Genomic DNA, 25,064 nt, shown 5'->3' on the forward strand with positions numbered 1-25,064 from the left:
GCTATATTGTTTTCCACTGTCTGTATGTCTGTTCATTTCATGTTACACGCCCATGTATTCCGGACAAAAAATTTGCAATAAAGTTTTCAACAATTAAAACAAGAGCTTTTAAAAAAAGCTGGCGTTTCGGCTACGTTTATAAGTGTGAATTGTCTTTTCCCTTTACTTGAAGTAAAATCTGCCAGAGGAAGTCACTCAAGGGCTGTTCAGTCTATAAGAAAAATTGTCATTTTGGGAAATGAGTACTGTTTTAATAGAGAAAGGCAGATTGGGGAAAGCAATTTTGAAGTTACGTCACTTAACTTAAGTGCTTTTGAAAAAGCTGGTCTTGGCCTACAACTTGTACTTATTTGTAAAATGTATAATAGGCTCATTATAAAAGCTATCAATGTAATTATGTACATGGCACGCAATAAAACATAAGATTTGAAAAAGCACCATTGAATCATCAGCACTATGGTAATTAAGTGAAATAGAAGTTCATAACAGCTAAGGTTCTATCTAAAATGACTACCAAATGTCAAACAAATCAACAGCTACCTCATCCGTATTATTCTGGTTTCCGCATTTACAACATTTCTTCCTTATTTTCCTGGGTAATTTTGCTAAAATTCATGAAAATTCCCATAGTTTTGTGCCGAGGGGCGCCACTTTCCACGTCCGTGTTGTCTGAATGAAGTCGATACTGAACAATGGAGCATTTGCTACTGTAACAAAGAATCGCTGTTTTGCAAACAACATCAAGAGCCTCTGTTTACATCGGGGATAGAAGTTTAGTGGCGAGTGTTTTGCAAGAATCATCTTACCGCGCATAGGAGCCGCTGCACGGTATTTTCCATTACAATGAACAGAAAAATTCGAATGCCGGGTTTGGAATCTATGAAGTCCTGTTCATAAGACAAAGGCCTTGTATATATTAAATGAATATTTAAAAATAACAAATATAAAATATTTCTTTATTTATTAATGAAAAAAAAAATGATATTCATAAATATGATATTGATAGATTAATATAATATCAATATATATTTTTGATATTCAATATCTAAAAAGAAAAAAAATCCATGCACGGACACGAACCCGGATCTTGTGGGTCTGAAGTGCTTCGCGTTGCCAGATCGGCCAAGCTGCGGTACGTAACTAGTCATTCTGGACGTAATGCTATAACCTCACTATATGGTATCATTTATGCCGATTTTTGGTCGTTTTCTTGACGAAATCATTTTTTTTCTTCTGCAATCTTGTGGAATAGATGTAATATGGTCATTTTTCAGGATATCAAAGTCCGAAACCACAATGCAATGATATTTCCGAACAGTTGTAGCAGTTACATGCGGTCGCCGTCCTGTGTCACATGCAAATCTAGCCTGCCTACCTTTTCGTGCTCTCTTGCCATATAAGGCAACGGCTATACAAGGATTTGAGAACGTATTGCCATATAAGGTCTTATTGTGTGCGACACAGTGTTGAACCAAGCTTCCCTGGTTCCTTCCTTGAAGGTAAAAGCCAGGACAATGCGTTCCGGCGCGCATGCGCCGAAACGCAAAAAGACAAGTCTTTCCCACTGACGAAAGATAGCGGATGCTGTCTGAAACGTCTGACTGTTTCAAAATTTTATCCAGTTACTTGAGTAACTATTTTTGGCGTATCTTATTACCTGGATTTCTAATTTCATCAAAGTAAGTCTTTGTTATAATTTTTTTCCAGATGAGGTACAGAGTATCGTTGGCGGTGCTGCTAACGTTCCTCGCGGGTGCGGCGGCACAGGACTGCAGGGCCGTGTTCGCGGAGTCAGCGGGGACCACCGCGAGGCTGGGCGGGCTGTTCCGCGTCCACGACCCGGGGACGGGAGACGAGAAGTGCGGGGACATGTCCCTGAAAGGCGGGGAGGCCGTGGAGGCTATGCTGTTCGCCGTGGATAAACTGTCGCAGTCAAATCAAAATCTGGTTGTCGGGGTTACTTTTGGTAGGATTCACTTTTGCAGTTGAAGTTATTTCAAGTCTAATTTTATAACAATACTTTATAGTAGTACCATGGCGAAAAACTCCCTCGTAAAGGCAAAGTTATAGTCCTATAGCTCTTTGAGGCCGTAGGGGCAGTGGGTTGTTATCCACTGTACATGTGTCAGGGACACGGTGTTGGAAGGCGGAGCCCAACCCTCGCCTTCCACCGCCTTGAAATCTCTCTTAACTTATGCCATTATTTTGAGTATGTTCATGTATGTACTGTGTATATTTAAAGAACATCACGTATATATATGAAAGGGAAGGCAGAAATTAGCTTGTGCTGGTGATGATCTACGTTACTTGCCTTTGAATATAATAACATAACAGCGTCCAAACAAATATGTCCGGACATGTGTGATGCCATTGGGTTCTTTACCAGGTATATGCAATGCAAACAAACAAAGCGTTTATTTCCGCCCTCAGACGTCCAGATCTACGACACGTGCGGAAGAGAAGACGAGGCGGCCAAATCCACCCTGGAACTCGTGGGGTTCGCCGAGCCCGAGAACATCAACTTCGGCTACGACGCGACCACGTGCCCGGCTAGAGATCAGGTGTTCGTCGGTACGTTCCATCAACATTTGGAAGATAAGACGAGATAAGGGTGTTATCTTCAATGTGGCCCCATGGTTAGGGTGTTTGGCCCAGAAACCAGAGGTCCCGGGTTCGAATCCCCTGACATGCCGCCAATGTTGTACCCTTGGTAAATTTCCTCACTCCACCCAGGTGTAAAAATGGGTACCTGACTTCGATCATATTGTGGAAGTAAAAGGAGAGGGATGGAAAAGAAAGGAGATACTTGGGTTCCAGCTTCCAATATACCGTTCCCTAGACACAGTGCATAAAAACCCACTGCCCCTACGACGTAAAAAAAAGCGATGTGCTACCTTTGGTACTACATGAACTTTACCCTCTACCCTTACTCATCCTGCACATGTAGGTGTTGTGGGCCCGAGCTTGAGCCAGTCGGCCATCTCGGCGTCCGAGGTCCTGACTCCGGTCCAGGTTCCCGTCATCAGTCCCACCGCCACCAGTATAGAGCTGGACGACAAGGAGAAGTTCCCTCACTTCATGAGAACAGCCTCCTCCGACAAGAGTCAGGCACAGGTAATCTTCAGTATACTTGTTCAGGTTCGAGGTAGCGTGCGTAGTCCAGTGGTTAGGGATCTTACCTCTGGAACTAGAAGCCCCGGGTTCGATCCCGGCTGTGTCGCTCACCCGACATGCACGCTACCGGAAGGGGTCGCAGTCCTTAGGACGGGACGTTAAGCCGTGGTCCATTGTTTACTGTGCTTGTCGAAAAGAGCTAGGGGAATTTCCCCTGTACAATGAACCTGTAAATACTGTACATAGCGTCTGTCTTCTCTGTCATGACCAGTTGAAGATTAGCTCATCTGTTCATTGAGTTCATTTCAGCTAAACTGGTTCGAGATCACTTTCACTTTCTTTCAGGTACTTGGTGGTTGAAAGAAATATAATTGTTTGAAGGTAGATAATGATAGATGGTCATAGATAGTTGTATATCAGTCAGATTGAATCCAAATCGATTGAAACGTGATTTGATTTTGGGGACAAGATTTCAGTAAGGATATTTTCGTATTAGATTAAAACGATAACTTACCACTAGTACTGATGAATTACGTCATGGCAACAATATATGTAGCTGGCAATGGTAGTTTCCTTATTAAGATTATCCTGCGGTTTGTTCTATATGTACGAAAGCTACAGTAAGAAAAATGCTAGTTATGATTGACACAATATCAATACCAACATTGGTTATGTTACTCACTACCGCATATATATATGACAACTCCTCGGCATGAATATGTATGAATATATCATTGAACACCACCCCAGGCTATGGTGGAACTGCTGGTGGTTCTCGGCTGGACTTATGTGTCAACTGTGGCGTCAGCTGATAGCTACGGGAGGATGGGCATCGCAGAGTTCACTCGCGCGGCAAAGGTACGTGTGTTCGTTGGTGCGTGCGTACGTGCGCGCGCGTGCGTGTGTGTGTGTGTGTGTGCGTGTATGTCTGGGTAATATCGGTATGACACGGTTAAAACATCCATTGAATTCAATCATAAAAGGCTCGCAATATTCTCGCAAAAAAGCGTGAATAGTTTTGCATGCATCTCCTTGGTGCTGAAACCGCGGTGCTTCGTTGCCACACTCATATCTCCACACAACAGCTTTTCTAAATCCGCTTAACACCGCACATCGGCAACAGTAAGTTCTAACACAGATCAATAGCATAGTTGATGAAAGCAAACCTTTCTATGATGAAGCTGAACTTGACAACGTGAAGACTGTTAGAAAGATACGCCAAGAATAGTTACTCAAGCAACTGGATAAAATTTTGAAACAGTCAGACGTTTCAGACAGCATCCGCTGTCTTTCGTCAGTGACTAACGATAGCGGATGCTATCTGAAAATTTTATCCAGTTGCTTGAGTAACTATGTTTGGCGTATCTCACTACCTGGATGTCTAACCTTCATCAACGTACTTTTAGAAAGATTTTGTACACTATTTCTACGTCACATGTCCTCGACATCAACTTTTCTTAACATGTAAACAGGAAGCCGGTATCTGCGTGGCGGTCTCCACGGAAGTGTCGAACACGGCCAGTGGGCAGGCGTACTTCGGCCCGATCCTGAACCAGCTGATCACCAAGGCCGAGGACGGGGCCGTCGGGGTGGTGGCCTTCCTACACGACTTCAACTTCCAGCGGATCATGGAGGTGGCCGTGTCAGAGGGGGACCGCGCGAAGGTTCTGTATTCAGTCCCTAGAAACCAGTCTGTATCTGAATTTGTAGGTACCAAAATGAAAAATGGAGAATTTGTTTTAGGTGCTGTGTCTGTTTGCTTCTAGATATTTTTGTTCAACATAATGTAAGAACCCCTGGATGGATTAACTTGATATTGTGATTATATTTAGTAACGTGTAGGTCTTGGAATGGAAAGACAGCCAAGGTCAAGTTCGGGCTTTTTGATGGATACTAGTACCCTGCCCATCATTTTCTCCATTTATTTTTAGATTCGTAGACCACTTTCTGTACATAACTTCATCAAAACCTTTATCTAATAAGTTTTGATTCATGAAATAAATTTCACATACGGTATTAGGTTTCTGTTTTGCTACATCTACACGTCCATTCTCTAGGTGCTGACATGGATAGTATCAGAAGGCGTGGGTCCGGACCAGACCGTAGTGCAAGGGTATGGGTCTCACGCCCGGGGCATGGTCACACTCCGGCCCTCCTTCTCCGTCATCCAGGAGTTCCAACAACACATGGAGACTCAGCACGCCGTCAATCGCAGGTTCGTAATATCTCCAAAACTTGAGACAAATAGTATACAGTACAATAAATAAAACGTCATCCATTGCCCCTAGCGTATGTTAACTTCTCCCTATATCTACGATCTCAGTAACTCAACGATCGTCATAATGCCCCGCGTCACACAACAGGAGAATCGATCAGCCGATGAGTCTGGTAACTCTAAATGCCATTTTCGGTAGTAAAACATCCCATATGCTCTCGATCATCGCCCGATTTTAGAGATCACCCGATCAGCCGAAGTTCGCAGGTTCCTAGCCCTGAGCCCCATTCAATATGATGGGGTACATTCTCAGGCAAAAATACACTCCAGTCTCTGGCGATGTTCAAATCGGTGACCTTGTTGAGATCAGCAAATATGGCCGAAGCGCCTCGACTGTGTTACAGGGGCTTAAAGGAGCGCGATCTCCTAGTCACTGTAATACCACAAAAAAGCTGCACCTTATACAAGCATTGTACAAAAAAACTGTACAAACATAGCATTCTTGTTGGTCTAAGTCTGTCTGTTTTCCTTTGTGTGCGTTCTACAGAGGAATCAACCCCTGGTTCCCTGAGTACTACATGGAACTGAACCAGTGTAGGATCAACCACAGGTCCATAGACTACACAGCCAGGAAATATGTCAGGTTTGTTTCGCATCACTTCTTAAGATTTACTGTTGTATTCCCGGTTGTGGCACAGGTTGAGCTTGCTCATACCTTCTTTTCCTACAGTTTGAATATGAATTTCGTCTCGAGGAACACGTACGTGTTTGTAAAAAAAAGAAACAATCTCGGTCAACTCGGGTTTTACAGTTTCACGTCAAGACGCTTCAACACTTTTAGTATATCATAAATATTCTATATGCACTCCGTACCCAAAGTAAATCTCACCGACAAGCTTTCGGTCAGATCCCTCTCAAGTTGAAATGACCCAAAGCGTAAGGAATTTCGACGTCAGCATCGGGTCAGGTGCTCAAAGTCGGTATTAGCCTAGTCTCTGAGAGTTTTATTGTATGATATCTGAATCTGTCTAGGTTTGCCACCCTGGAAGTATGCGACTCCTTCATAATGTCCAGTGGCTTCAACCAGACGTTCGTGGCCAGTAAGACCATCGACGCTGTCTACGCCTTCGCGTACGCCATGCGGGCGGCCCAGGCCGATCTGTGCGGGCCGAACCCGTCAGGGCTGTGCGATGACATGCGCCGAATGACTCAGGTTTGTCCTTTTCTTACGCATTCTTCTAGCCAGTGTTACACAATCTATCGCTGTCATGGGCTGGTTGGATAGGATGAAGATCTCTTGAGAAAGAGCTTCAACATTAAGCTGATGTATTACGCTGAAGGGCGGGTATACCGGTGATACAGATACAGAACATACTTTATTTTCTCTAGTCAGGTCATCATTCTTCATTGATAGGCTTAGGGTTGTTTTGCCGGGCCCAGAATGCTAAGGATAGGCCTGTTTCTGGCAGCCTGCCTTTTTAGCCGGCCTTTCAAAAATTATTCGTCTAGCTAGTTGACAAAAATCAACGTGTACAGGAAAGCCTCCAAAGAAACGTGTACACTAATCTGCCTGGGCGGGCGTACATCCCTCCCTGCACCTTAGAGATATCAGGGAGCGCCCAGTGGTATACTTATCAGACTATTGGAAAATTCTAAACTTTGATCCAACACCAAGAGTTGAACTCACCATGAATTTTTGGTGACGCGACGGCGGAAGATTCCGTCTGCCCGCTGCTTTCGATTCACTGCTGACGTCATCACGTCTCTGACTTCCCGGCGTTCAACGCAGTGGATCGAACATCTGACGAAGGTTGGAGGTCCAACCGAAAATTCATGGTGAGTTCAACTCTTGGTGTTGGATTAAAGTTTAAAATTTTCCAATATGTACTCTACCAACACAAATGAGCTTTCATTCTTATCAGACTATATATTTCAGACTATATATTTTCTCTCTCCAGGAGGAGTTCTTCCGGTACCTGCAGGACGTGTACTTCACAGGACTCGGTGGGAACACAGTCCGGTTTGACGAGACGGGAAACGTGGAGGCGGCGTACGATCTATTCAACTACGTGGATACGAACGACGATGGTGAAGGCGACACTTTCAACAGAGTAGGTCATTTTGGTGTTTGCCTCCGTGTAGGTCATTTTGGTTTTTTCCTCCGTGTACGGAGGTTTGTTTTCGGTTTGCTTTTTGCAGGCCAGGCAAGGCAGAATATCAAATATCCTTGTAGAGTGTACACAGCTTCACAGTTGTTTTCGTTCAAGGATACGGATATTACCAGGTCTTGTAACAATAAAAATGTTAATAACATCCATCTATGTAGACCACGTATCATCACTGAGAAATATTTATCAATCTATCTATCTCCTTAATTCCAAAGATCGGAACGTATCAAGGCGAAACGTTGGACGTGGCCTTGATGAACATCACCATGTACGACCAGTCCGGCGCCGAGGGCGTGCCGGACTCCGACTGCCTGCGGGACTGCTCGCGCTGTCGTCCGCTGAAGGAGGACAAGAAGTACGCCTACCTGAGCGGCGACGTGCTGGTCAACGGGCTCTTCCCCGTGCACAGCGCGGGGGACACGACGTTCGTCTGTGGTGATATCAACAGAGAGAAGGGGGTACAGACACTGGAGGCTTTCCTGTACGCCATCAGACGAATCAACCAAGACGCCAACCTTCTGCCGTCCGTGAGTCTGGGCACATTGGTGAGTTAGCTACATGGTCTATAGTGATAGATAAGACGTTCAAGGTAGAAGAAGACTTAACCAAATATCAAAACATTCCACACCGACATTCTCGAGTTATCGTGCTTACAGAAGGAAAGGCAAACTCACATACAAACGCTACCGAAAAGATGACCGTCTTGGTGAAAATTATAAAAGATCAACAAATACAAAGCATTTAACTGTAAATTACATTTATTTTCACTAGTTCTTGCAACATTTGCTTTCTTGCTTAGTTGCCTTCTGACTACTTATAGTCAAAATTTAGTTTTGGATACCTTGGTCACTTACAACATTAAACACTATTGATTATACTGGGGTTTTTTTCGCTTTCGCTTTCTCAGGTGCTTGACACCTGCTACACCTCGATCCAAGCTAGCCAGGACGTGTCAAACCTTCAGAGTAGGGTGGTGACGTATGGAGATGTTGACGTCTATGACATCATAGGCTACGTGGGCGCACTTTCCAGTGACGTCACCTTGGATGTGGCCGACGTGCTTACTTCTTTGGGGATCCCACAGGTAAGTTAACTATTGATCACAGTATTGTCAACAACAAAAAACTGTTATCTTTTGAAATGAAAACTCAAATTGATAATTTGATTCTGTATATTCAATCAGATAAGCTGGGGATCCACTAGCACGTTGCTTAGCAACGCAGACGACTATCCGTTCTTCCTGCGGACGGTTCCATCCGACGACCTCCAGGGGGAGGCCGTCGCTGCCCTCGTCGACTACTTCGGTTGGAACTACGTAGCAACGGTGTCTTCCGACACGGTGTACGGTCGCTCGGGCATCACAGCCTTCCAGCAGGCGGCAGACAACTACGACATCTGCATCTCCTTCAACCACGTGGTTCCCAGAGATGCGACGAACGAACAGCTCGATGCCATCATCACGGCGCTGCGTGAAAACACCCGAGCGAGGGCCGTCGTCAGCTTCGTGACGGACTCGGATGCACGAGCGCTCCTCCAGGTTAGGTTGTTTATTGATCATATGATCATAATAACAGGGCACTTATGAACCCCATAGACACTTGTAGTCTTGGCATCTAGGCTGGGTCTTCAAGGAAGCGGAGACTCAGTGGTCGACAGCTCAATATACTTGTTCCCACCACAAACATGAAAATGCAGCAATGGAGAAATATAAAAATATTGTATGAGCGTTGAAATCAGCACCATTTTTTATGCAAGACCCTATCAAAAGCAAAGGTTCTCTACATGAGATACCTGAAGCCTGGATAAACATTCTTTTAACTGTTTATTCATGTTTCTTTCATAATTCAAGACCACAGATTACTTTGTAAAATTGCTGAGGTACAGCTATAGATACCTGTACATTTACCTGTACCTGATGTAACTGTATATATCACTAGTCTTTCTTTTATATATGAGCTTTCCACTGTCCATTTTAGGCTGCTACCAGACTGAACGCCCGTGGAGAGTTGATCTGGATCGGTAGCGACTCGTGGGGAAACCAGGCTAGCGTGGTGGACGGACTGGAGAACGCGGCGCGGGGAGCACTCACCATCACTCTGGAGAACAACCCTGTCACCGGGTTTGAGGTATCAGATTGCTGTGTTGTTGCCATTGACCGTGTGTATGTGTGTATGTGTGTATGTATGTGTTTGTGTGTGTGTGTCTGTGTGTGTGTGTGTGTGTATGTTTGTGTGTGTCTGTGTGCGTTATCAGTAAGATATAGCAGAAAGTTTCATTGAATTCGACAAAGGATGAAATGCTTAGAGTTGTACAATATGTTCTAAAATCGCTAAAGAAACATGCATCTCCTTGGTGCTGAAAACGTGGCGATTCGTTTTGCACTCATATCTGCACTCAAAGTATTGTGTTAGGGAGATAGATCGAGAGACAGACAGACAAGCAGACAAAGAGCATCATATCCTTGCTTCTCACGTCGAATGCAACTTAGAATCGCTTTGAAAAAGGTAGGAACATAGCTTTTGCGGGCCGTAGGGCCTAGGGGCAGTGAGTTGTTATGCACTGTGTCTAGGGCACGGTATTGGAAGGTAGAGCCCATCCCTCTCCTTCCACTGCCATTTACCTCCCCAACCGAAGTCAGTTACCAATTTTTACATCTCGGAGGAGTGAAGAAAGTCTTTCCCAATGGCACAATATCTGTGGCATGTCAGCGGACTCGACCCAATGACCTCTGGGTTCTGGGCCAAACCATTACGCCAATGCAACACCACTTAATTGCTATAATCATTATTGTAAAATCAATATTCTAACTTCCAGGATTACTTCAAGGCGTTGACCCCGGACAGTAACAGCGACAACCCTTGGTTCAAGGAATTCTGGGAGGACTACTTCGGCTGCAACCTTCCCGGCGGTACCAAGTACGTGGATAACTGCTCCCCCTCCCACTCCCTCACACAGAGCTTTCAACAAGCCAGCTTCGTGCCACAGGTAGGTGTTGTCTTCTGTCTTCAGTACCTTCGCCAGAAGGTTATGTTTTCGTGTTTGCTATGGTGGCCTGGTTGTGAGTGCATGTATGTTTGTATGTTATGGTATTTGGTAAGTGGGTGGGTAGGTGTCGGGCAGACGAAGGTCAAGGCCGATAATGGGCTATGGTCGTGATTTTTGAATGCTGGATAGCTCTTAATTTCTTTTAATTCAACGCACACGAATGCATTGGATTTACAAAGAAGAACTATAAAGACATTTTTGTCTTACGGCTTGAGTTTGCTAGGCTTTAGATCCCATATACGGAAACAACAACAAGTTACGGAATGTTCCACCATAACTCGGCCATTTTAAGGTTTAATGGCCACGTGTGGCCTGTTACTCCAGATACGTGACCATGAGGACCTTCAGAAAATGATCAGTCCGTCTCAATCTAGTATATTTAAGATAATTTTCTCAATTCTGTGTAATTTCCACAGGTGATGAACGCAGTGTACGCCTTCGCACATGGGTTGGACGTGCTGCTCCGGGAACACTGCTCCGGAGCACAAGGGGTCTGCTCCGAACTCGCCGCCAACGAGAACTTCAAGTATGTCTCTTCTTACACTAATCGTACACTTGCAAATGGAAAAGAGCCAATCAATTCCCTGTTCCATCTGCTTAGTGATAGTGACCACCCCCGGGCCCCAAAAAAACGTCTTGATTCTTCACCTGTTAGGGCCCTGTCACACTTGTGCGTATATTCAAGTGCGCGTGAGTTGCGCAGTAACATTTTTTTGTTTAAGTAAGGTTTGTGGGGAAAAAGTTGTTTTCTACTTTGACCAACCGTTGTGCAGCCTAGTTATCGAACCTAAGAAATCACTTAATCGGCTGCAAACTTAACCTAAACCAAAAACATGTTTATACGCAACTCATGCGGGCTTGTATATACGCACAAGTGTGACAGGGGCTTAACAGCGCCCTAAGTATGATAGATATAGACTTCGACGGATGTAAAGTTTACCTTATAATGTTTATGAGGAATTTTCCTTATAATGTTTACGAGGAATTTTCCTTATGATGTTTATGAGGAAGTTAGAATTTCATGATGTAGAACTTACGTTGATGAAGATTAGACGTTAAGATAAGCCAAAAATACTTACTCCAGCAACTGCATAGTGTAGAACTTACCTTATAATGTTTATGAGGAATATATTTTTTGTCAATAAGGCTTCTTCTGTATCAAAATCTTACCCTTCGTGTTTCTATGTAGGCAGCTTCTCCTGGAGAAGGTAAAAGAGCAGGAGTTTACGGGAGCGGACGGGCAGCCTGTCCAGTTTAACGAGGACGGGAGCGTGACGATGGGCTTCACCATCTGGAACTACGTACGGGTCAGGCCGGGCGTGTACGAGTACAAAGACGTGAGTGTTGGTACCTCTGTCAAGAAGGCTAGATGTTCTCAGATATAGGTTTGTGTTATAGCAGACCGGTGCAATGACAAGGGAGTAGAGTGTTCCCCTTGCATTCTAGACGTCGTGAGTTCGATCCCCGGCCGACACATGCCAAAGACTTTAAAATAGTACCTACTACTTTCTCTGATTTGCACTCAGTATTTGGAAAGAGTATGAGGGTTGCACCCACACCACTACCAGTACTAGTGGACTAGTCCCCTATTGTAGTGATTGCACAATGTTTTGGGGCCCAAGGGCTATTGAAACAAAGGTACTGTATGGTGCCGCCCTATGCACCATCTGTTGCGAGAAGGACTTAGATTAAAGACTCTGTCGTCATCTTGTCTTTAGGTGGGTTCTTTTGAAGGAGGAGCGCTCCGTCTGGACAGACTGAGCAGCGCGGTGTGGTACGGGAGGGACGGGACGGAGAGGTTCCTCTCCGACTTCGGCTCGGAGTGTCGCGACTTCAAGATCTGTCCCGGCTGCACCTCCTTGAAGATTCCCGACTTCTTCGCCAGCGGAGACGACAACACGGTGGTAGTTCCCGCCCTGTTCCCGATCCACGCCGCGGGGGAGACGAGTTTTGAGTGCGGGGCGATGCGCGACACCGCCGCCGTGCAGTACCTGGAGGCGTTCCTCTACGCCATGGACACCATCAACCGCAGGGACGACCTGCTGGCCTCAGCCACCCTGGGAACGATCATCCTGGACACGTGCTCCAGCTCCGACAAAGCAGCCTCGCAGGTATATATGTCATACAACGGGACTCTGTTTTTCCTTTTAACGAACGAACGAACGAACAAACAAACAAACAAAGAAGCAGGCAAGCAGGCAAATAGACATACATGTAGATAAATGGTCGTCCTGGACACGTGCTTCAGCTCCGACATAGCAGCCTTGCAAGTATGTCATACATCTAGACTCTATTTTCCCCTTTTACAATCAATCAATCAATCAATCAATCAATCAATCAATCAATCAATCAATCAATCAATCAATCAATCAATCAATCAAACAAACAAACAAACAAACAAACAAATAAACAAACAAATTAATAGATAAACCTAATAGTCACAGAAGCTTCAGAGCCAAATTATTTTCAATTTTATTCATCAACTGTCATTTTACAACTAGTTCAGAGACAGCGAAATAGAAACACAATATAGTGATATTTCTTTGTTGTGCCGATGAAGATTGTTTTACACATTATCACTACTGTATAAATATTGTTTAAAAAAGCAATTTGTTTTTATTGAACATTTTAACAATATAATAGTACACAGCGTTGTAGCACTGAAGCGAAATGGCTTATATCATGTAAAAGGCACCACTGAGCGAAAATCGTGTTCTGTTGTCTTAACTAATGGTACACATCTTGAAATCCTTTTCTTCTTTCTCCCTCTGCAGGTATTGAGGCTACATAACAACGAACTGTCCGGTTCTAACGGCGACCCAGCGAACTCCACCAACATCATGGCGTACGTCGGCGGGAAGGAGGACGACATCACCAAGGCGGTGGCAGGAGTTCTCAGTCCCCTGACGATCACTCAAGTCACTTACGGCTCAACGGGAAGCATCTTCAACGACCGCGGCGTCTTCCCCACGCTGCTAAGGACCGTGCCGTCCAACGAACAACAGGCCGTTGTCATGGTTTCCATCATGAAGGAGTTCGGTTGGTCGTATGCATCTGTAGTACATACGTCAGGCGCTTACGGATCGTCAGGAAAGAACTTGTTTGTCCAAACTGCGCGAGATAACGGCGTCTGTGTAGCTACGATCCTTCAGATACCAGGCGTTCGAACCAATGATGCCATGGACAAGATCATAGAAGAGCTGAGGGCGAAGAAAGGTGCGACAGCCGTGGCGGTGTTCGCTGATGCTGCCGCGACGCGTGCTCTCCTCCAGGCGGCCGACAGGGCTGCGACAGCCGGGGAGTTCGTCTGGTTTGGCGGCAACACTTGGGGGACTAGCCAAGACGTCACACAGGGTCTGGGCTTCGTGTCTAGGGGAGCGTTTACTCTTGTGTTGAAATCAGACACCTTGGCGGGTTTCGATACGTACTTCAGGACACTTAGGCCAAGTAGCAACACCCGAAACCCGTGGTTTAGTGAATACTGGGAGGAAACATTCGGCTGCTATCTTACCGAGAAGGATCCAAGTTACCCGCCAAGGCCCAGCTGTACAGGTGCGGAAAGACTCGAGGACAGCTGGGTACATGACACGTTCGCCTCCTACACGGCAACGGCTCTCTTCTCCATCGCGTACGGTCTTACTCGACTGGCAACAGAAGTATGCGGGTCTGCGACGTTCTGCGAAGATCTGCTAAACCACCCGGACCGCCAAGCCCTCACCATTCAATACGTCAAGAACGTCAGTTTCACAGAGCTCGGGCTAAGCCATGTTTTCACCGATCAGGGCGCCGGACAACCAAATTACGTCGTCATGAACTATCAGAGAGACGGCAACAACTATCACTACACACAAGTTGGGTCGTACAGTGGCGACACCCTGACTCTGTCAAGACTGGACGTTAGAATGTACGACAGCAATGGTGATGTGGTAACGCCTACATCCAAGTGTATAGAAAACTGCAACCTGTGTTTGACGGAAGCTGCGCGGGTGGACGAAAGATTTCTACTAGTGACTGAGGACGTAGATGTGTTGGTAGCTGGCGTATTTCCCGTACACGAGGCAGGCGACGGCATCTTCACGTGCGGAGACATGAGCCAAGCCGGGTTCGAACTGTTGGAAGCTTTCCTCTTTGCCATAGACAGGGTAAACGACGACGGGACGCTGTTGACCAACGTAAAACTCGGCCCGTTTGCGATAGACTCGTGTTCGAGCTCAATGAGAGCATCGCGCGACGTCTCCAACTTTTACAGTCGATCAGTGACCTTTCAGAACAGCCTCGACCCACCGGCGCTTCCAGATGACGTCATTGGATTCGTCGCAGAGGAGACCGATGACGTCACTGTCGCGGTAGCCAATCAGATTACCCCCTTCAATGTCGTGAACGTTGCGTACGGTGCTTCGGGGGTGGAGCTTGGAAACGCGAACGCGTTTCCGTATGTCCTTCGCACCGTCCCCTCTGACCTGAGACAGGCCAACGCCATTCTTTCCATCGTGCAGAGGTTCGGCTGGTCGTACGTTTCCGTCTTACTCTCGGAAAACACGTACGGAAGAACGCTGTCGCAGGAGTTCGCCAGAATCTCTAAAGAGGCCGGCGTTTGCATTGCGACGACCCAGACGATTGGGACCACCGCGACGGCCGGGGACCTGTCGGTAGTAGTAACAGCACTGAAGACCAAGCTACCCGGAGCTGTGGGACTGGTCCTCTTCACCTCGGCGGAGGACACAAGGCGATTTCTGGAAGCACTTACCGTATCCAACGATGCAGCAGGGGCGTTCATACTAGTAACTGGCACGAAATGGGGCGACCTCTTGTCCGTTGCCAGGGGATTTGAGGTCGCAGCGAGAGGCGCCATCACCCTCACCATACCAGCCAGCCCCGTGTCGGACTGGCAAACGTATTTCGAAGACCTCCAGCCGGGTTCCTACTTCAGAAACCCTTGGTTCAACGATTTCTGGAACGACCACTTCCAGTGCGACTTCTCGAACACGCCAGACAGAAGGTACGACTCGACATGTCTCGGAACGGAGCGGCTGAACTTCGGCGCCAACGGCCTCGCTCAACAACTGTACGTACCGTACGTCATAGACGCCGTGTATGGCATAGCAAACGGGCTGCACAGCCTGCTCGTCAGCACGTGCGGAGCGCCCTCTGTCTGTCAGCAGTTCAGGGACATGTCTAACGTTGGACCCATGCTACGAGAGGAGCTCACCAAGATCAGGTTCGCGGGCGCCAACGCCAGGCAGTTCGGCTTCACGGAGACGGGAGACGGCAACGCCAGGTACAACGTACTGAACTACCAGCGCCGCGTGGATGGGTCTTACGGATTTGTCGAGGTAAGGATGGAACGCATGACGTAATGTTTACCTTACCCTATGGTCTTTGAATCTATCTTTTCTTGTGATTCTTTCTTAGATGTTTTAAAAGGAATGTTTGGTCTGGATAACTGCTTGCGTAGTGTCCTTTTCGTCAAACATTGTTATCTTTGATCATTAGAGTGATCTGGTAGAGAAACTATGTTTCTCACACGCCATAGTCGATGCATCTCCATTTGATTCATTTTCATCATTTGATATGGACGCCGTACTCTGAAATATAAATATCGACATTTTAGGAGAAAACATCTAATCTTGGTGTGAGAAAGTTGGTCCCCTGGGCTTTCACAGCTTCTTATCACTCCACTTGGTTTTTAAAAAGACAAGCTTGAATTGGATTTTATTTTGACAAACATTTAAACACTACATACACCAAAAGAACTTGCTACTCTGAAAGCTTTCGAGACCAACTCTATCTCTTCATCAACTCGGTAAAGTCAGATCTCATGTTGAAGTTCTCTTGTTACGTGGCTTGATGTTGAATAGGATTTCTTTTGACGTACATTCAGACACACCCCACGGCTGGCGTAAATGGTATCATAACCTTCTCGGCGAAGGTAATGATTTGATGAGTATGTCCTCGTTCCGTACAGGTCGGCTCGTACACCAGCGCAGCCCTGGACCTGAACGTGGCGAACGTGCGAGTGTACAACAGGCCTGGACAGGTGCTGACCCAGATCCCCCGATCGGCCTGCAACGGGACATGCTTCGAGTGTCTGGACGAGAGCTTCCCCGACAGATGCACCAACGGGTCGGCAACGGCAGGGAGCGCTGCTGTCGTGGACGGGGACATCTTCGTGGCAGGTCAGTGATGGCCCAAATTACACTATAGGAAAATCGTTTGGACGACGAGTCTGTGAGGTCTATGTGACATTTTCGGCAGTAATACGCCCGGCTATGTGTTCTGTTGATCATTGCTCGATCTTTAGAGATCGTTCGAAGTTCGCAGGTCCCCACCCCTCGTCCAATGTGATCAACAAGTACGACCGAAGCTCGTCGACTGTGGGACTAGTATGGCAAGGGCTTACATGAAGTCCAAAGTTACCACGTGCTTCCCATATTAACCTTTAAATCTTCTATGTAAACTCACCGGAAGTTGACTCACGTATAACGTTTATCATTATATAAGGCCAGATTCCTTGAAGGTAAACATGTCAAACTTTAAAAAAAGTAAGTAGGAAGCGTGATCACTGTGATAAAGGGATCCTTGCGCTGATATCCGATTATATTCAGCCATCAATGCTAACTAAACTGCGAGGTGTAAAATACATCGGCATAAGAGTGATAAAACATCTGTGTCTGTCTTTCTAGGTTTGTTTCCAATGCACGATAAAGGCCATGACGTCTACTCCTGTGGAGGCATCAACGAGTGGGAGATGCAGCTGTTCGAGGCCTACATGTTCGCGCTGGACCGCATCAACGCCGACCCGTCCATCCTGCCGTCCGTGCGCCTCGGCTCGCTCGCCTTAGACACCTGCGAGAGCGCTAGGAAGGCGTCGCGGGACATCGCCAACTTCCTTAGCGGCGAGAAGACGTACTACGTCACCGAGTATTCGAGCACGTTCGTCGAACCGGCCTCAACTCTTGCCGTTATCGGAGCCTCGGTGGGAGATGTGTCACTGAACGCCATGGAAGTCGTCGAGACATTCAAGATGGCGCAGGTTTCCTACGCGTCACCGGAAATCCCCATGGCAACGAGAGAGAATTATGGGTATTTCCTCAGGACGATCCCAGCGCTGGAGAGGCAGGTGCAGGCCCTGATGGACATGGCGTCATACTTCAAGTGGAAATACGTCTCGGTGTTGTATACGCCAACAGTGTACGGGACGGTGCTTTTCGAGAGTTTTAAAAAGGAGGCCAAGACACGAGGAATCTGTTTGGCCGTGCAGACGGAAATCCGCAACAACTTCACCCAGACGAGTTACGATGATGTTATTGTGGAACTGAGGAGAAAGGGCGAGGCCTCAACCGTCATACTGTTCACGGAGAGGGCGGAGACAGAGAACGTTCTTCTTGCCGCGCAGCGCGTAAACGTTCGCTCGTTTTACACATGGATCGTCACCAGTAAAGTCGCCAGCGACGTCGACGTTCCGCTCGCGCAAGACTCCGTCATCAACGGTGCCGTTCTTCTCAAGGTTGAAACACAAGAAGTACCCGAATTCGACACCTACCTCGAGACGCTAACGCCGGAGACCAACCAAAGAAACCCGTGGTTTAAGGAATTTTGGCAGGAACATTTTCAGTGTAACTTGCCGAACGAGCCCGTTAAGTACCCAGTGGTGTGTTCTGGTAGCGAGAGACTAACTGAGAGCAGTTTAATGCGCAACCCTGCCATAGTTCACGTCATAAGGGCGGTGTACGCAGTGGCTCACGGACTCGACACGACGCGGAAGTTCTACTGCCCTACAGAACCAGAAGTGTGCGACAACTTTCGGAACGCCAACGATAAACCGGAGAGAGCGTTCGGCTTCGTTCGGGACGTAGACTTGATCGGCATTGCCGGAAGTCGCTTTCGTTTCACAACGACTGGAGACGGGGACGTTGGATACGAGATTCTGAATTATGAAATCACGGCTCCACCAAGCAGATACGGATATGTAAAGGTGGGTGTATAAAACATGACATTATGTGAAGAACCGCATGAATTCGAACTACATGCTGCATATCTTTTATCTGTGAAAATGTATCGGTGCATGCCATCCTCGTAGTACTTTTGTTAGGTAGCCTTTCTAGCATTTCATCCAGTGATACGGCGATGTTCTATCTCAATAATCTTTGGAACCATTACCTCCGTGAAAACGGAATTGCAGAGTGGCAAGATATAACAGGCGGAAGTGATGTAATAGAATACTTGTTGACTCCACATTCCTCTTGCAGATCGGCACGTGGAGCGACGGGTTGTTCCTGGAGCGCAGTCCCCAGAGCACCAGTACGGACAACGTGAAGTACCCGGCCTCGGAGTGTACCGGGGAGTGTGCGGAGTGCGTACAGCAGGGCATCCTGCCCGCCCCGCCACAGGAACGGCGCATCGACGTCCCCACGCAGGTCCGGACCAGAGACGTCTGGGCGATCATCTGTATGACACTCGCGGCCTTGGGAATGTTCTTGACCCTCATGTTGATGATCTATTTCCTTGTCAAAGTCCGCTCCTCCTCTCTGTCGGGTGTCACTACTTCCACGTCGCTCGGCTATCTCATACTCTTCGGTCTCTTCGCCATGTACGCTATGGTCATGCCGTTCGTCATGACGCCGAACGACGTGGTGTGCGGCGTGCGCCGCTTCGGCCTGGGGTTCTTCTACGCGATGACGCACGGCGCCATCCTGGTCAAGACCATCCGCATCTGGCGCATGTCCCGGATGGAGAAGGCCGGCATGCCCGGCGAGGAGGCCAAGTTCACCCGCAACTGGAGCAACGTCTTCATCGTCTGCGCCCTGCTGCTGCCGCAAGTCGCCATCGGAGTCAGCTGGCTGCTGGCGAGCCCGCCCGCCACGTACTCCCTCGGCTCCACCATCTACTGCGGGTACAGTAGAGCCGGCCTGCTGCTGTCCCTACTGTATGTCATGTTCCTGGTGTTCCTTACCGTCATCTACAGTTTCGTGGCGAGGAACTACAGCATGAACATGTGGGAGGCTCGCTACATCATCGCCATGACCTGGCTGTGCGTGTTCGTGTGGATCTCGTGGGCATGCGTCTACATGCTGACCGACAGAGACTTCTGGGATCCAGCCGTGTGCGTCGGCCTCCTCCTCATCGCCACGTTCATCCTCATCCTCCTGTTCGTCCCGAAACTGCAGGCCTTCGCCACGTACCACCACAGCTTTACCTCGCGGTACGACATCAACAAGAGGCCCAACTCTATACAGCGTTCAGACGTCGAAACAGACTCATTGGGCTCGCTGGACAGTATCTACGGCGTTGCGAGTCTACAGGACAGTGCGGTGACCGCCGACGCCTTCTACCGCTCCAAGACGTCCAACGGAAAGCTGTCGAGGAGCGTGTCGAACACCAGCAACCATGCGGGGGCCAGTAACCTGTACGTCTACGACGGACGACGAGGTAGAATTTTAAGTGCCCGTAGGAAATTTGTGCGTAATCCTAGGTATCTCCACGGCCATCAGCGACGCGATCGTGTAAATCTTGCCCTCAATTGGCTGACGTTGCCCCCTAAGTCAGACCGTAGGTCGCGCTCAAATTCGGATCAACGGTTTCATACTATGTATTTCTAAAAGACTTCAGATAGAAGTACAGTGAAGGAAGTGCCATGAAATCTAGTTACAGTAACTTTGTTTTCATTTACAAAATGACTAAGATTTTATTTATCAAACGTACGTTCTATCTAACTTGAACTGCGACGATTTGCATATTTTTATGACACAACATGTTGCCGAAGGTCGTGAGAAATACCTACGCACTTGGTGACGTAATGCAGCGTAAGTTGCTGCGGGCCATATGATGCTGTACAGTGACGTGGACTAAGTTTTCAAATATGATTTCGCTGCGCATATACGATTAGACTGAGTACAAAAGATTTTATGTTACTCGAGCGCATATGTGTTTTCACGTTTATGTTTGTACGTTGTTAGTTGGTTTTACTTTTGTTATTGTAACATATCCTTGTTAGTTTTTAAGCATATCATCTTTTTCGTCACATTATGTATAATTGGGGTATCGTTTCTACTGTGATGTAGATAGTACCTTTCCGATCTGATTGGTGGCAAATCCCATGCCAATAATTTGCTTTCGTTTTGTTGATCTTTCCAGAAAGGCAGAATGATTTAGAAATTACCAACATCGACAGCATAGTAGATGAAGAAAACGAAAGCAAAGAAGAGAGTTATGGTATGGATTTTAATTTTTCACTCTCGGTCCTTTCATATTTTCCGATTCGACCTCTTGCAAGCAAGCAGAAAATTTGCATGCGCTCAAGTAAATGTGCCTGCCTTTCTCATAGGTTTCTGTTCTGGAAAAGAACAGGATGCATGGGATATCCTCCAATCAGAACGAAGGTAACTTGGTGCTGTACATGTGTGGTGTTCTTACGTATACGTTGATGTTTCCCTATGTTTGACGCTTTTGTTGTTGCTGTTACAAAGTGCTAACTTAAAGGTAATGTATAAAACATGTTAAGATTGGTAGAAGATCCACGGTTCTACACCGGTAAAAGTAGCGCAATTGGCACCCCAAATCGCTTTTCAGGGCCCGGTCACATCCGTCGTACGATCGCACTGAATCCATTCTTGGGATAGTCATGCTCATGTCCCGCAAAAGTTAGCTGTCTTGTTACGAAATAGGCTGTGTTAGATCCTTGTTGGCGGTTGGTTCCGTCACAGCGCCTGGTTGAAAATTCTACGGCATCAAAATCTTACGACGAACTACGACGAATGTGACCGCGTCGTACGTTGATAGTGATATTTTCCTTATTTTGTCAACCGTGTTATTTTGTATTCCTTTGTGTTACCTTGATTTTATCAATAATATTTTGTTGCTTTAAAGTAAGAGTTGGGGTCTGTTGCTTACTTTATGTTTAGAATCTTATGCAGGGAAGGATGATCAGCAAACATTATAAGCTGTTCCCAAAATGAATAGACCTCGCTGTTTTATGATTATTAGATGCATGCTGTCTTTTGCTGAGATACATTGTCGCTGGTCGAGGCATTTTGGCAGCATTGTATGTGGCGAATTATGTGGCCAATTTGCCCAAAAGCACCTTTTTCAGTGTAGAATCTCATCAAACTTGAGTCTTATTTTGATTCTATCATTTTTGTGCTCCTCTGAAGTGTGCACTGACTTACATCATTCTCACCATTTCTCGCGAGATGACACAATTCTCCCCATTTCCCGCGAGACCTAGCTACTCACGAGAACACTTTCTCTCGCTGATGTCCCTCCCTCCTTCACCCCCTGCCTCCTCTAGACGGTGACGTGGATGACGGCAGCAGCGTCTCTTCCTGGGGGGACGGGAACTCTGAGAACAGGACGTCCAAGCTGTAGGTCCAACTCCAAGTTAACGGGTGTTCTCGTAGACAGTTGCATAGAGGTGCTACACTATCGATCATACTCACATCACAGCAATATTGCACTGATTTGTAGAGGCTCGTGTTTTGGTAGGAGGTATTGTGTAAAGTACTACAGGTCTGTTGACTTTGCACTGTCACACCAGAAATGTATAGGGACAGTCCTAACGTAGAGTAGGGACATATTTGCAGACAAGCTGAAATGTCACAAAATTGTTGTTTTGTAAAGCTTTTTTCTAGATTTCCCACACTTAATATTTTTCATGGTGAGGCAACAAGTAAATGTAGTACTGCGATTTCAAAGCGCAATATCATACAATAGGAGTAGGCGATGTAGCAACAGTGGATGATTGGCACAGGAGAGTTTGACACAAGATCTATGAACGGTCGTATTATTTGTCTGATTTTCATTACAATAAAAAAAATTGAAAAAGTAATATGGACACAAGGGCCATTGTTACTTGATGAAAACAGGAATTCCGAAGCCGGGGGATGGCAAGTGAGTACGGCTTGAACGGCATCGCACGGGGGTAGAGGATACCATTCACCTGCACCACCAACTGGTTCCGGCAGGGGGCTCTGTCGGCCTGTCTGTCTCCAGGTCGTCATGCATGAAGACAATCTATCCGTAAGAGGGTCTGGGAATGTTCAACACTCAACCAGACCCTGCATCTTCCTTTGGCCACGAATACAAGGACATGGATTGAAAGAAGATCAATAACTATCGATGACAATGTTTGTTTATAAGTCGTTTGATCGCTGTCATTATCAGGGCCATGTTACGTCGACTGCGAAGGAATTTGTATCAGCTTGGTTTTTAGCCTGAAAACGACTGAGTTGTTAATATTGCTCTTGTCTGTTTTAATACAACATGTGTAAAATAAAGAACAGTTTAATCACGCTTCCTCGCGTTAAACTCTACTGCAACTGCTGCTGATGTAATCTTCACAAATGCATATTCAGTTGATTTGCTCTATATTTTCTGAAGAAACCATCTGGTGATTATTGGATTGTCAGTATTGTTATTGGCAACAGAGTTAGCCCGATTATAGCTTTCTAAGAATCAATCTAGGGACAAAAATAGCTGCTGTTTGATTAAAAGTCACCAGAGGCCCTTCATGATCTTCAGAGTTTGCCTCTTTTATCGTAGCTATTGTACTCAAAGATTGGCACAATGGTTTTCAAGGTCGACGGTTATGCTATCCCGTCTAAAAATAGAATGCGTTCAGTTTGTCATTACATCCTTTTGTCGTCTTTTTATATTTTTAAGTATCAAAAGAAATTGTTTGGGGAAATTGATCCGGAAAGTCCTTGTTCGGCGAAAAGGCAAAATGGAGACGTATGGATACACCGGAAATTAGGCTCTAGTATTGATAGTCCTGAGAGTAAAAGAGTGGCGTCAGAGATATTGCAAGGCCGACGGATTTTTTAAAGGAGACCTTGAAGACCTAATTATATGTATAAAGCACAACGACTTTGCGATAAGTCTCACACAGACTGCACATGTCAAATTCTGTAATCAACGTATTGAACTGTTTCGCTGCAGATTTCTTCTCATAATGAAAAAGTGCGCCGATTGAACGGTTGACACACGCCTTTGACACCAAATTTACCGTTCGCAATCTGTCGTCCCACACGCCTGTCAATCAAACGTCCAAGGCCTCGTTCTGAGTCAGGAACCGTCTCAAAGCATGACGGGATACAGTTAATCAGAACGACTCTGCGACACAGCTATCTTACAATACCATCTTTCCTTCTTAATTAATGCCATTAATCACGGGAATGATGGGTAGCTGGGGGCAGAATTCTTGGCGTAGAGAAGCTTGAAAAGATGAAACGTTTGCCGCTTTGATAACCCAACATTTATAAATGTGATTAGACGGGTTTTAATTACGTTCTGTGTTCCTATCGATTGAAACAGGCGAGCTCGGCTCTCGCTAAAGGCTAATTAATGGTGTTCTTGATGGGAAATTATGCCGCTAATGTGGTGGAAAGAAATTAACTTTCGACCGGCCCGGCAAGTGGTAATCTCCATGTAGGGATTGGGAGGGAAAATCGTAACGCTATTTATCTGCACGGTTTGGGAGGGTAGGTGGTACATTTGTTTAGAAACACTGAGAATCTGAAGACGAAGAAATCGTCAGTCCCAATATCTGCTTTGAGTTTACTGAAATTGAAATCTTCTTCCTATCCAATGTTCGGGACTGCGAGGTAGACCTTGCACTGGCATTACTTTTCCCTAGCGATGCTTAAGCATATGCACCATACTATAGTGGAAAAGTCAATCATATGTCAATTATGTCTCAGATCGAATAGTTCCTCATTTAAGGCGTGCTTGTTCTCACAAGCAGTCACAGTCTGAAGATGCTTTGATCGTGACAATTTGACAATTCATTGTACTGATATATTCAAGGAAATGTTCCTTAGGTTGTTTACAACGACACATCAATTTGTTTGCACTACGTATATACGTCAGCATCATCGTACACAAGAAGACTTGGGCGTGATTGTGAACATGAACCCTGAGAAGGGGGAAGAACAAGACAACCTACCTCCTTTGATTGTCATCAACCTACCTCTTTTATTTTACACAAATAAAGACATTCTACTTGTTGTTTGAAACACGATGTTCTGTGGTTCAGTTTCTGTTACCAGTTTTGTATTCCTGTAGCTTTGAAATTTTAGCAGCTTTTTTGCCCTCTCGCATCAGTTTCCGGGTTTCATGATCGATGATGTCATCAAGGATGTCCTCATAGCTCAACTGGTAGCAGCCTCACAGTTGAACTCCTGGTTCCGATTAGCTGTTAATTGGGAGATAACAGTTAACTCCCAACTGGGTCAGGACATCTCGGTTGGGGCTGCACCCGTCTTTCGGAAGGGACGTAAAATGGGGGTCCCGTGTTCTAGGAGGTGCATCGAGCACGTTAAAAGGGAAGGGCTAGCAACCCCTCTATGTAAAGATATACACTGCTACTGAAACAGCGAGGAAACTTGCTATCATATTGCTACTAGGCACTGTAAGGTGAACAACACGAGAGGATGTCATCCATAACACTAAATCAGCGTGGCCTCACGGCGACACGACCAGACAGAAGTAACGCGATTCCCGCCCGCCGGTGGTCAAGAAGAATGGGC

General features: G+C 46.3%; 2 protein-coding genes across 4 annotated transcripts; both read left to right on the top strand.

Moving 5' to 3' along the window:
• Positions 1-1,707: 1,707 nt before the first annotated feature.
• LOC136445776 (metabotropic glutamate receptor 7-like) lies at positions 1,708-7,673 on the top strand. The gene is made up of 10 exons (XM_066443952.1): positions 1,708-1,966; positions 2,431-2,571; positions 2,948-3,114; positions 3,865-3,972; positions 4,587-4,778; positions 5,172-5,329; positions 5,877-5,972; positions 6,362-6,542; positions 7,288-7,440; positions 7,656-7,673. The coding sequence occupies exons 1-10, from the start codon at positions 1,708-1,710 to the stop codon at positions 7,671-7,673; spliced, it is 1,473 nt and encodes a 490-aa protein (XP_066300049.1).
• Positions 7,674-7,719: 46 nt separating this feature from the next.
• LOC136439006 (uncharacterized) lies at positions 7,720-23,046 on the top strand. Of its 3 annotated transcripts, XM_066434113.1 has the most exons (15): positions 7,720-8,042; positions 8,405-8,581; positions 8,681-9,034; positions 9,474-9,623; positions 10,312-10,482; positions 10,959-11,068; positions 11,732-11,879; positions 12,261-12,653; positions 13,317-15,875; positions 16,508-16,718; positions 17,226-18,517; positions 18,792-19,971; positions 20,677-20,754; positions 21,830-21,902; positions 22,404-23,046. In XM_066434113.1, the coding sequence occupies exons 1-15, from the start codon at positions 7,752-7,754 to the stop codon at positions 22,441-22,443; spliced, it is 7,227 nt and encodes a 2,408-aa protein (XP_066290210.1). In that variant the 5' UTR covers positions 7,720-7,751; the 3' UTR covers positions 22,444-23,046. The 3 variants fall into 3 exon arrangements, with proteins under 3 accessions (XP_066290210.1, XP_066290219.1, XP_066290202.1); XM_066434122.1 differs by lacking the exon at positions 20,677-20,754; XM_066434105.1 differs by lacking the exons at positions 21,830-21,902; positions 22,404-23,046 and having other exon boundaries at positions 20,677-21,498.
• Positions 23,047-25,064: the final 2,018 nt, after the last annotated feature.

Source organism: Branchiostoma lanceolatum, chromosome 1 (assembly GCF_035083965.1).
Source record: "Branchiostoma lanceolatum isolate klBraLanc5 chromosome 1, klBraLanc5.hap2, whole genome shotgun sequence".
NCBI classification, from domain to species: Eukaryota; Metazoa; Chordata; class Leptocardii; order Amphioxiformes; family Branchiostomatidae; genus Branchiostoma; species Branchiostoma lanceolatum.

What these genes read in the sequence shown, in the direction of transcription:
- LOC136445776 (XM_066443952.1), top strand. Translation starts at nt 1,708, where the DNA reads ATGAGGTACAGAGTATCGTTGGCGGTGCTGCTAACGTTCCTCGCGGGT. An exon ending in AGTTCACTCGCGCGGCAAAG is followed by an intron (nt 3,973 to 4,586) that starts GTACGTGTGTTC and finishes ACATGTAAACAG; the next exon opens with GAAGCCGGTATCTGCGTGGC. An exon ending in CAGCACGCCGTCAATCGCAG is followed by an intron (nt 5,330 to 5,876) that starts GTTCGTAATATC and finishes TGCGTTCTACAG; the next exon opens with AGGAATCAACCCCTGGTTCC.
- LOC136439006 (XM_066434105.1), top strand. Translation starts at nt 7,752, where the DNA reads ATGAACATCACCATGTACGACCAGTCCGGCGCCGAGGGCGTGCCGGAC. An exon ending in AAGCCAGCTTCGTGCCACAG is followed by an intron (nt 10,483 to 10,958) that starts GTAGGTGTTGTC and finishes TAATTTCCACAG; the next exon opens with GTGATGAACGCAGTGTACGC. An exon ending in GCCGCCAACGAGAACTTCAA is followed by an intron (nt 11,069 to 11,731) that starts GTATGTCTCTTC and finishes GTTTCTATGTAG; the next exon opens with GCAGCTTCTCCTGGAGAAGG.